At 42.5% G+C, this 9,318-nt stretch overlaps 1 protein-coding gene across 1 annotated transcript; it reads right to left on the bottom strand.

Moving 5' to 3' along the window:
- Nucleotides 1-1,930: 1,930 nt before the first annotated feature.
- LOC146425610 (ATP synthase F(1) complex subunit alpha, mitochondrial-like) lies at nucleotides 1,931-9,236 on the bottom strand. The gene is made up of 12 exons (XM_085041619.1): nucleotides 9,065-9,236; nucleotides 7,927-8,005; nucleotides 6,680-6,849; nucleotides 5,732-5,905; nucleotides 5,490-5,656; nucleotides 5,196-5,344; nucleotides 4,129-4,280; nucleotides 3,777-4,001; nucleotides 3,564-3,671; nucleotides 2,885-3,029; nucleotides 2,518-2,668; nucleotides 1,931-2,135 (listed from the first exon to the last, which is right to left on the bottom strand). Exons 1-12 carry the CDS (start codon nucleotides 9,122-9,124, stop codon nucleotides 2,054-2,056), a joined length of 1,662 nt encoding a protein of 553 aa, XP_084897745.1. The 5' UTR covers nucleotides 9,125-9,236; the 3' UTR covers nucleotides 1,931-2,053.
- Between the last annotated feature and the right edge of the window lie 82 nt (nucleotides 9,237-9,318).

The following is a 9,318-nucleotide window of genomic DNA, read 5'->3' as shown; positions in this document are numbered from 1 at the left end:
AGCATGGGATGGTACAGGTTTCTGCTAGGGAGAAGTCTCTAGAACAGCATAAGCACACTACAGCACCCCGCTACCAACAACCAGGCCAAGCAAAACCAACATAGATTGCCAGAGTATTTTGGAAAGGTTTCATAGAATTGCAGAATTGTTGAGGTTGGGAAAGACCTTCAAGATCATTGTGCCCAACCATTTACCCAGCACTGCCAAGCCCACCACTAAACCGTGCCCTCAAGTGCCACATCTACACATCTTTTAAATCCCTCCAGGGATGGTGACTCCACCACTTCCCTGGGGAGCTTGTTCCAATGCCTGACCACCTTTTCAGTGAAGAAATTTCTCTAATATTCAATCTAAACCTTCCCTGGTGCAACTGGAGGTTGTTTCCTCTTGTCCTGTCACTTGTTACTTAGGAGAAGGGATCAACTCCCACCTTGTTACAACCTCCTTTCAGGTACTTGTAGAGTACAAAAAGGTTCCCCCCAAGCCTCCTTTAATCCAGGCTTAACAGCCCTAGCTCCCGCAGCTGCTTCTTTTAAGACACAACCCTCCTTCACATTACACATCCTGCTCTTACTCATAGTTTATTATGGGCCACTGACCAAGAGGAGATGCCAGGTAAACAACCCCTGAGCAGTGCTTAAAGATGAAAGCAGCTGAGCTAAGACACTGTGCTGGAAAGTCTGAATCACACCTGCTGCCCACTTTAACACATGAATAGCTAAAACAGTACAGTAATGTAAAAAAAAAAAAAAAAAAAAAAAAAAAAAAGCATTTTCCCCTTACTAAAACAAATCTGCTTAATTGTAACCTGAGGCTGATTTAAACCAGACTAACCCTGTCCACACTCCCAAGAGGGCACAAGCCCTCATTACAAATCCATGTCATAGTGGCCTAAAGGGGCTACAACAGATGACTTTCCCAGGCCTCCCTACTCTAATATGCCAGCTCTTCCCAGAAAGATGTCTGACACTCCTGAACTAAAAATAAGTGCTCACTTTTTTTCTTGTGCTGCAGAGCTCACACTCAAAGCACTCAGGCCATTAACAGAGAAGCTTGTTAGCCTGGAATTGTGTGAGAATGCTTCTAGCTGCTTGCAACACAGCAGGTTTGAAGCAGGAAGGAGGATGCTTCTGTGAAGGAAGTTAACTGGGAACAGAGTGAACAGCCTCAAAAGCAGTCCTGATCACAGGTAACTGCAGTACAAAAGCTCAACAAGGATTAAGGACCAAGCTCCAGTGTACCAGGGTTAAATTGAATACGCCACACAAAGTAGAGCAACTTTTAACTTTCCTACATCCCAGATAAGTCTAACACTGGAATCTCATGCCTCACATGGCATGCAGAAGTTGGGAAATGAAAGCGATGCTCTGGTATATAATCTACCTCCCTCCCACCCATTAACAATTGCTGACAGTTTACTGACAGAATTAGAGTCAACTACAGAGGGTCTCTAGCAGTTACTACTTTAACAGTTAAATGTGCAGTGGTCCCAAGACACAAGGACCTCAGTTCCGAGAGAACCCATTTTCCAAAAGCCAGGCCCCAGGATGGGTTAGACAGCAATTCTAAGAAATACTCTGTAACAGTATCAGGTTGTTAGAGATTCCTGTGAGGTCCAACTAGTTACTGCCCATGACAAGACAACATAAAATGTTTCCCCAGCTGAATGTCTTTCTCAGAGATCAGCTGCCTGGCAAAAAGTATAAAAACAAGAGCAACCCTCAGCTCTGTCGCAATGGGAACTGTGGTCATGGCTTCAGAACCTAACTGCTATACCTTCTCATTTTTGTAAGGTGAGTTTTATCCAGCAGGGGAGTTAAGATGCCCCCAATTTTTTAGAGTTCCTTTAAGCAAGCATGTGTCACAGGGAGTCCTCCATAGATTTAAAGGTGCAAGCAGCTAACCAGAAGGTAATCAGAATATACAAGCCTTTTTACATGGGAACTTTTATTCTCATTGAGATCTGTACATTCAAGTTGCACATACTTTTAAATCTTTGATGGAGCTGGAGCACTGAATCACAAGAGCCTGGTCTGTTTGAACAGTTTTAAGTTTATGCCTCAAAAGTAGCCAGGAAACCTGTGACTATTTCCTTCAACTTAGCTTCTGTCTGGTCAGAGATCTTCCCTTCAGTCCTGTTGAAAGAGTTTAGTTAAGCTTCCAACACAGAAATAGATATATGATTAATTCCTAAGACAAAGAAAAAAGCTTCACAGCAAACCTTCCCATTTCTAACAAAATTAGTAGATGAATTAAAACATTTCTCTTTGATGCATGAATTTGTACCACTAACATAACACCCCTTCTCCATTTTAAGCATCAACTGGATTTCCTAAGAACTAAAGTCATGAAGCTGAGCTCTGGACAGCTGGAAGGCTGATTTAATTTCCAGTTCTGGTACAGGCAGTTTAAGACCTGATGTTCTGGGATACACTAAATTAACAGTTCAGTGACCATTACCTGCACTCCAGCCATCAAGTCAATACCCTTGGGATAAAGCAAGATAAATCATCATACCTGATAGTGGAGAGGAGGGCCTGGTGCTGGCTCAGTACATGAGCTAGGAAAGCACTCTCAAATTTAGTAATTTTGCTGGGCTCCAGCTTGTCCAAGTGACCTCTTACACCAGCATAGATGACTGCAACCTGTTCCTCAATAGCCATGGGAACTGCAGAAAAGAGAGCACTCATACTACTGCTAACTCTCACATAAGTACTATGCAGTCCTTTCTTTGAAGATCAACTGCACATATACAACATGGTTCAAGCAAGTCTGGTCTTTGTGGCAGCATTTACCGTGTCCATTCTGTGCACATGGTAAATACAATCTTGTTAGCACAAGAGACTAACGTGAAATGCAGACTTTTTAAATTCAAGACACTCACCATACTGTCCTTGTTTGAGAAGCTCTGTCAGACGTACGCCACGGTTCAGCAGCTGTTGTGTAGCAGCATCCAGATCAGAGCCAAACTGGGCAAAGGCAGCTACTTCACGATACTGAGCCAATTCCAGCTTCATGGTACCTGCCACCTACAAGAAGATACAGGTCAGACTGAGTTTGATCACCTTTTAAACCTATCTAGGAGTTCACAGGTTATCTTCAGGTGACAGTTATCACAAGTTAGCTTTGCTTTCCATACCAGAAAAGTGAATCCCAAGATTCTGACAGATGATTATATGCATTTCCAAATATCCCACCTTTTAATATAAGCATGCTTCCCTAAAACAGGGACCATTGATTTCAAACCTCTAATTCCATATATGGTCTAAATGCACAGGGTTAAGAAAGCATTCTCTATTTCTAGTTAGATCAGTACCCAGCTCACCATACTAAAACTTAATCCTACATCTTTATGTAGATACTATTTTCCTTTCTCCCCCACCTCACTCAACAGGTAATGGAAATATTAAAGAGATTCCCAAAGTTTGTTCTTTTATAGTTTCATAACACTAAGAGATCCAAAGCTTTATTCCCTCTCTATTCACAGCTCTTTAGAGTGAAATGGGTTGGAAAGCCTACACACTACTCATCTCTAGAAAGAGGAGCAGCAGTTTCATGCTTACCTGCTTCATAGCCCGGGTCTGAGCAGCAGAACCTACACGGGACACAGACAGACCAACATTGATGGCTGGACGGATACCTTTGTAGAACAACTCAGTTTCCAAGAAAATCTGTAGGAGATAATTGTTTTATTATCTTGGTCAGAAGCTTGCAAGCCTCCCCAGAGACCTGCCAGTAAATAACACAGATGTGCACTGGGATGCAAAAAGTCCTACCTGTCCATCAGTGATGGAGATGACATTGGTTGGAATGTAAGCAGATACATCACCAGCCTGAGTTTCAATGACAGGCAAGGCAGTCAGAGAGCCGCCTCCAAAGGAGTCATTCATTTTGGCTGCTCTCTCCAGCAGGCGAGAGTGGAGGTAGAACACATCACCTGGGTAGGCTTCACGGCCAGGTGGACGACGCAGCAGCAGAGACATCTGACGATAGGCAACAGCCTGTGTGGTATAAAGAAAGCTTTCAGACCTCAGTAGCTCATTTAACATTTTGGATTTCTAAACTTGAGGTGATCTTACAGCTACAAACACCAATGTTAGACTATGAGGCCTATAAACGTTTCCTGACCTGCTTGGACAAGTCATCATAGATGATTAACGCGTGTTTTCCATTGTCTCTGAAGTATTCCCCCATGGAGCAGCCTGAATAGGGAGCCAGATACTGAAGGGGTGCTGCATCAGATGCTGTGGCAGACACCACAATAGTGTACTTCATGGCATCTGGAAAGAATTGGAGCAACACACCACTGAGTATATTACCTCATCGTGCCTGTAATCAGCAAATACAACACACATGTGAAGTACTAAGTTGCCAAAGCAAGCCCAGGCAGCATCACTACATTGTTACAGGAAAGCCCACTGTACTAGATTAACACACCTATTAGCTCAACTAACTTCAAGAGCGAATTCACAGATGGCTAACACTTGCAGGCTCCTTTCTCATTTAAAATTAAGTTTAAACTTTAACCAAGACACACATTCTAGAAGTAACTCAGCCTAAAAGTCCATGGTTTCCTGGCTACTGCAAGGCAATATTATCCTTTGTTTCACAGTCCCAAACAAATTATTTTCCTAAAACGTGGGGGTTTTTTTCCTGCTAGTTATGACTCTGCTTGACTAGCAGGCAAGAGGTAAGGTACCTGATTCTCTTGCAAGCTCTGTTACATATACAACCTTGGTCAATAAGATTGCTGTTTCTGAAAAGATGCTATCATTTAATCCCTTATGTTTGGGCAGTAAAGTCTCTCCACTTAAATTTGTAACTGTCATTCACACTTACATGCATATGAAACACATCAAGTCTATATAAATACTTGTAGGCCATAGCTTGTCACCAGGCCTGCCAAGAGAAAGCTCTCAGCTCTGCTAGGAAAAAAAATAGGCTGACTTTTCCAGAAGAAATTCAGCAGTTTTGGGACCTCAAAATAGTCTTCTAATGTGATGTTGCAAAAATTAGGGGTTGTTTTCCCCCCAGATACCTAGAAAGATTTATTGTCCACAAAAATAGTTCATTCATTTAATAAAAAAAAATTCTGTCTATACTTGCAGCTAGGAGAGGTCACAGCAGTATTCAGCGTTATAATGAGAACAGGATGTCACTAGTTACCAGGCTCAACAATCTTGAAAAATCTGTACCTGCATCAGTGAGCCTCTTCACCAGCTGAGCAACAGTAGATCTCTTCTGGCCAATTGCAACATAGATACAGTACAGCTTCTTCTTCTCATCTGTCCCATCATTAAAACGTTTCTGGTTGATTATTGTGTCTATTGCAATTGAAGTTTTCCTGGGTAACACAGAGGTTGATAAATTAGGCTGCCTGCAGTTCTCCCAACCTCTACACAGTTTTTTGTTCAGTTCTGTAAATTGGTGCACACTGAACTCAAGTCTCTGTTTAAGGAAACATTTTTGGTCTTGGGCATTTAACTTACCCCGTCTGCCTGTCACCAATTATTAGTTCACGCTGGCCACGACCAATTGGTACCAAGCTGTCTACAGCCTTAATCCCAGTCTGCATAGGTTCACGCACAGAGATTCTGGGAATGATCCCAGGGGCCTTTAAGCCAACTCTCCTACGTGTCTTAGATGCAATAGAACCCTTAAAAAGAGGAAAGAAACTGTTGCAGTCTGTATCACAGACAAGCAGAGGTAGTAAGCATCTAGTTACACTAACCTTCCCATCAATTGGATTACCCAGGGCATCTACAACACGGCCCAGCAGCTCTTCCCCAACTGGAACATCCACAATGGCACCAGTCCTCTTCACAATGTCCCCCTCCTTGATCAGTCTGTCATTACCAAACACAACAACACCAACGTTGTCGGGCTCCAAATTCAAGGACATACCCTAGGACAAAGGTAACATTATCCTGAGAAAACCCATACCAACATCTACAAAAACTATCACAGTTTAATACCAATGTGATCATTCTACAGTGTAGAGTATGCAACATAATCTACCTCAATCTTATTTGTAACAATAGTCAATGTTCTCCTTTTATGAACAATGCATCTATTTCCATATTGGTGAGAGAACCTGCCTGCTGCCTAAGCCTTCAACTTACCATATAATTATACTGCAGCAGTCTAGCATTGTCATTTATCTCTCTAAAAAGAACAGAAAGGATAAGCAGGATTTAAATATAACATTTATCTCTTGCCTAGGAATTGTATGAGGGAAAAGCACTAGCTTATTCTCTGACCAAAGCAAGTTAGGTCATTAAAAATACTGGAAGAGCTGTTGCAGTACTCTCAGAACAGTCAGACAGATTTTTAATTCTAATATAGAATGAGGCTATTATTCAACAGCAAACAAAAAGCCAGCATGAAAGCAAAGAAAACAAAATCCAAATAGCAGATTAGTTCTTCTGCTTCCTAGATGAAGACACATAAAATTCAAATGTTAGCCAAAAACCAGATACTGAAAGCAAAGTGTTATGAATTCAAAGAATATTTGCTTTTTGTAGTATTATTTCAACTAGTTACTACTTATTAAAGTTGAAATGACATTTGCAAGAGGTTCATACGGGTACCTCCAAGAACAGTCTTATTCTCTTTTAAATGTCTTAATTTTTTTAAAATATATTTCTAGGCCAAACAAACTGCTTTAGTGAAAGCTTACCTTCAGTCCAGAAGAGAATTCAACCATTTCTTCTGCTTGGACATTTCTTAGGCCATAGACACGGGCAATACCATCACCAATTGAGAGCACACGGCCAGTCTCCTCAAGTTCAGCAGAGGTGTCAGCTCCCAAAATACGTTCCTCAAGAATAGAGGATACCTCAGCAGTACCTGGAAAGAGACATTTCACACCAGACATAGCACATTAAGGCAAGATATAAATTCAGTAAGTTTGTCTTGAATTCACAGGCCAAGGGGCCCTCTCTGGTGTGCCATGAGGTCTAGCAAGCAACATGCTAGATGCATAAGATAAATAACAGCTTCTGTATTCCCAGCTAATAAAAGCAGCTTCAACACCTCATTACAAGACAGCTTCAATTAAAACATTGATGACTGTTTAGTTACCAGCTTCCTTCATTATGTCTTACACTATTAGCAATCTCTCCCCTTAGAAAGAAATTAAATAATTAGTCTTAGGCTCATAACAGACATTCTCACTCCACTTGCAGAGTGGTTACTTAGACTAGAAGCATCAAAACTCCCTGTGATTTGTAATCCAAGATCCAGATATATTTAAAGGAGCTTGATACATTTAAGAAGCAAGTTGTTCAATATAAGCTGTAAAAATGTATTCTCCATATTCCTCAAATTTGTTTGGCAGTGTACCTCCAACAACCCTTTATTTCCTCAACAAGGAAACAGTAAATGAAATTGTGAAATTTCTATTTCCTAATACCTTTAATAACCCCGAGCCGCTTTGAAAATTGTATATGAACCACTATCAAAAACATAGTTATGCAGTGCCACTGTTTTCTCTAAACACCAAAATGCTGGCAGCAAAAAAGTTGTGCTCAAGGACAAAACACTGGCAGGCCTAGGAAAGACATCTGTTCCTTCATACTGTTACAAACAAGACAGAAAACTAGAATTTGAGGGTTTTTTGGTTTTTTTTAATAATTCTGCAAGACTTCTGAATATCAGAATAAGATAATTCTGAATGGAATCCTCACAAAGCAGGTAAACTATGTAAGCTGGCATGTGACCACTCCTTGGTTTGGGCATAATCTAAATAGTCAATAAAGTGAAGTCTGCTGGATATGACCATGCAAAAGTTCAGTTAAATACTGTCAGTACATAAATGTCCGCAAGCATTCTGTCGACTGACACACACACCATATTGAAATTCCCTTTTGTCTGATAGAGCAAGTTCTTAAACCACACAGTTATATGAAGACCCTTCTCACTCACCAGTTTTCTGAAAGCATGTTTTGGAGGCATGGAGGTTTCTTGTAGCAACAAGCGCTGCACCCAGGGTGTTTCTGGAAATCTAAAACAAGTAATTGTTTCAGTAATACTGAAATTTCCTCATTCATTTAAAAAAAAAAAAAAAAGGTTGAGAGATAACACAGTGACATTTTTGATCATTTAATGTGTCTCAGTTTTGAGTTTAGCTCCACAGCACTCCATTCACAAGTTTTAGTTATGGAACCAAGTCCAGCACTACCAAGCAAGGACATATAGTAAAAGACTTAGCTCTAAATTATTCGCTGCATTTTTCTGCATTGCACTGCTGTCACCACCACAGTACCGCAGCAGATCCCAAAGCAACACCTCCTCTCACTTGCCACCTTTCTGCTGAACATCAAATGCTAGGGGCAGAAAGAAATCACCACAACCCTCCTGTTTCTCCACAAGGGAGAAATAATATTGTGTCTTCTAAGGGCTGGTCTTCCTTAAAAAAAAAAAAATCTGCAAAATTTCTGGTATGACTAGAACATAAACGGCAAAAACAACAACGACAAAAAACAAACCTAAAAACACCACAAAAAAAAACCCCAATTGTGATAATGAATACAATAAAATATTATAATCCTATGTCTTAAATAAAGCTCCCAGTGCAGATCCAGGCACCGTTAATGCTATTTCTCTAAATGCCTGGGCAGGCCTCTCCTCCGTTCACCTTCACAAGGGACACCAGCGGGAACGGGTCGGGACAGATCTTCACATCCTCGTTCTCCCCACCAACACGAGGGGAAAAAAAACACTACCTGGCAAAGCTTTGCAGGACAAATTCCTCACCTTGACTGAGATCTGGCAGCTTTCAGACATTAACCTGAACCCCAACACTGTCAAGCCACATCACAGGGGAAGGACAGGCCGTCCCCTAGACATCCCTCTTCCCCCCCCCCCAAGTGAGGGCAACCTCGCTCTCTCAGCAGTAGGTCTGGTCCCGCTGACACCCAGCGCTAAGGTGAGCCCTCCACCCCAAACTCCCGAGAGCGGGAGGCCGCAGCCTCTCAATGTCACCGCGGCCCCCAAGATGGCGGCGGCGGCCGCCTCCCACCCACCACCTCCGCTCACTGCAGGAAGGGGAGAGCGCGCTCACCAGGCCGGCCTGCCGCGGCAGGGAGCGGGCGAGAGAGGCAGCCACGCGGGCGGAGAACATGACAATGGCGGCGACAACTCCTTCGGGGAAAGCTAAAGCAGACAGAAGACAAGTACCAGCCCCGCGCTTTCTCCACAAAATGGTGGCTGCTCGCTCCGCCTCTTTTTACGACGAGGCCGCGCCCAGGAGGCAGGGAGAGGCAGGCGCGAGGCCCGGAAGTGCTTCCCCCGCCGGTCTTCTCAAGCGTCCTGGCG

The sequence above is a fragment of the Lichenostomus cassidix genome, chromosome W (genome assembly GCF_008360975.1).
Source record: "Lichenostomus cassidix isolate B80296 chromosome W, HeHo_3.0, whole genome shotgun sequence".
Lineage (NCBI taxonomy): Eukaryota > Metazoa > Chordata > Aves > Passeriformes > Meliphagidae > Lichenostomus > Lichenostomus cassidix.
The sequence above is the reverse complement of the archived record's forward strand: the minus strand, read 5'-3'. Positions and strand labels throughout refer to the sequence as shown.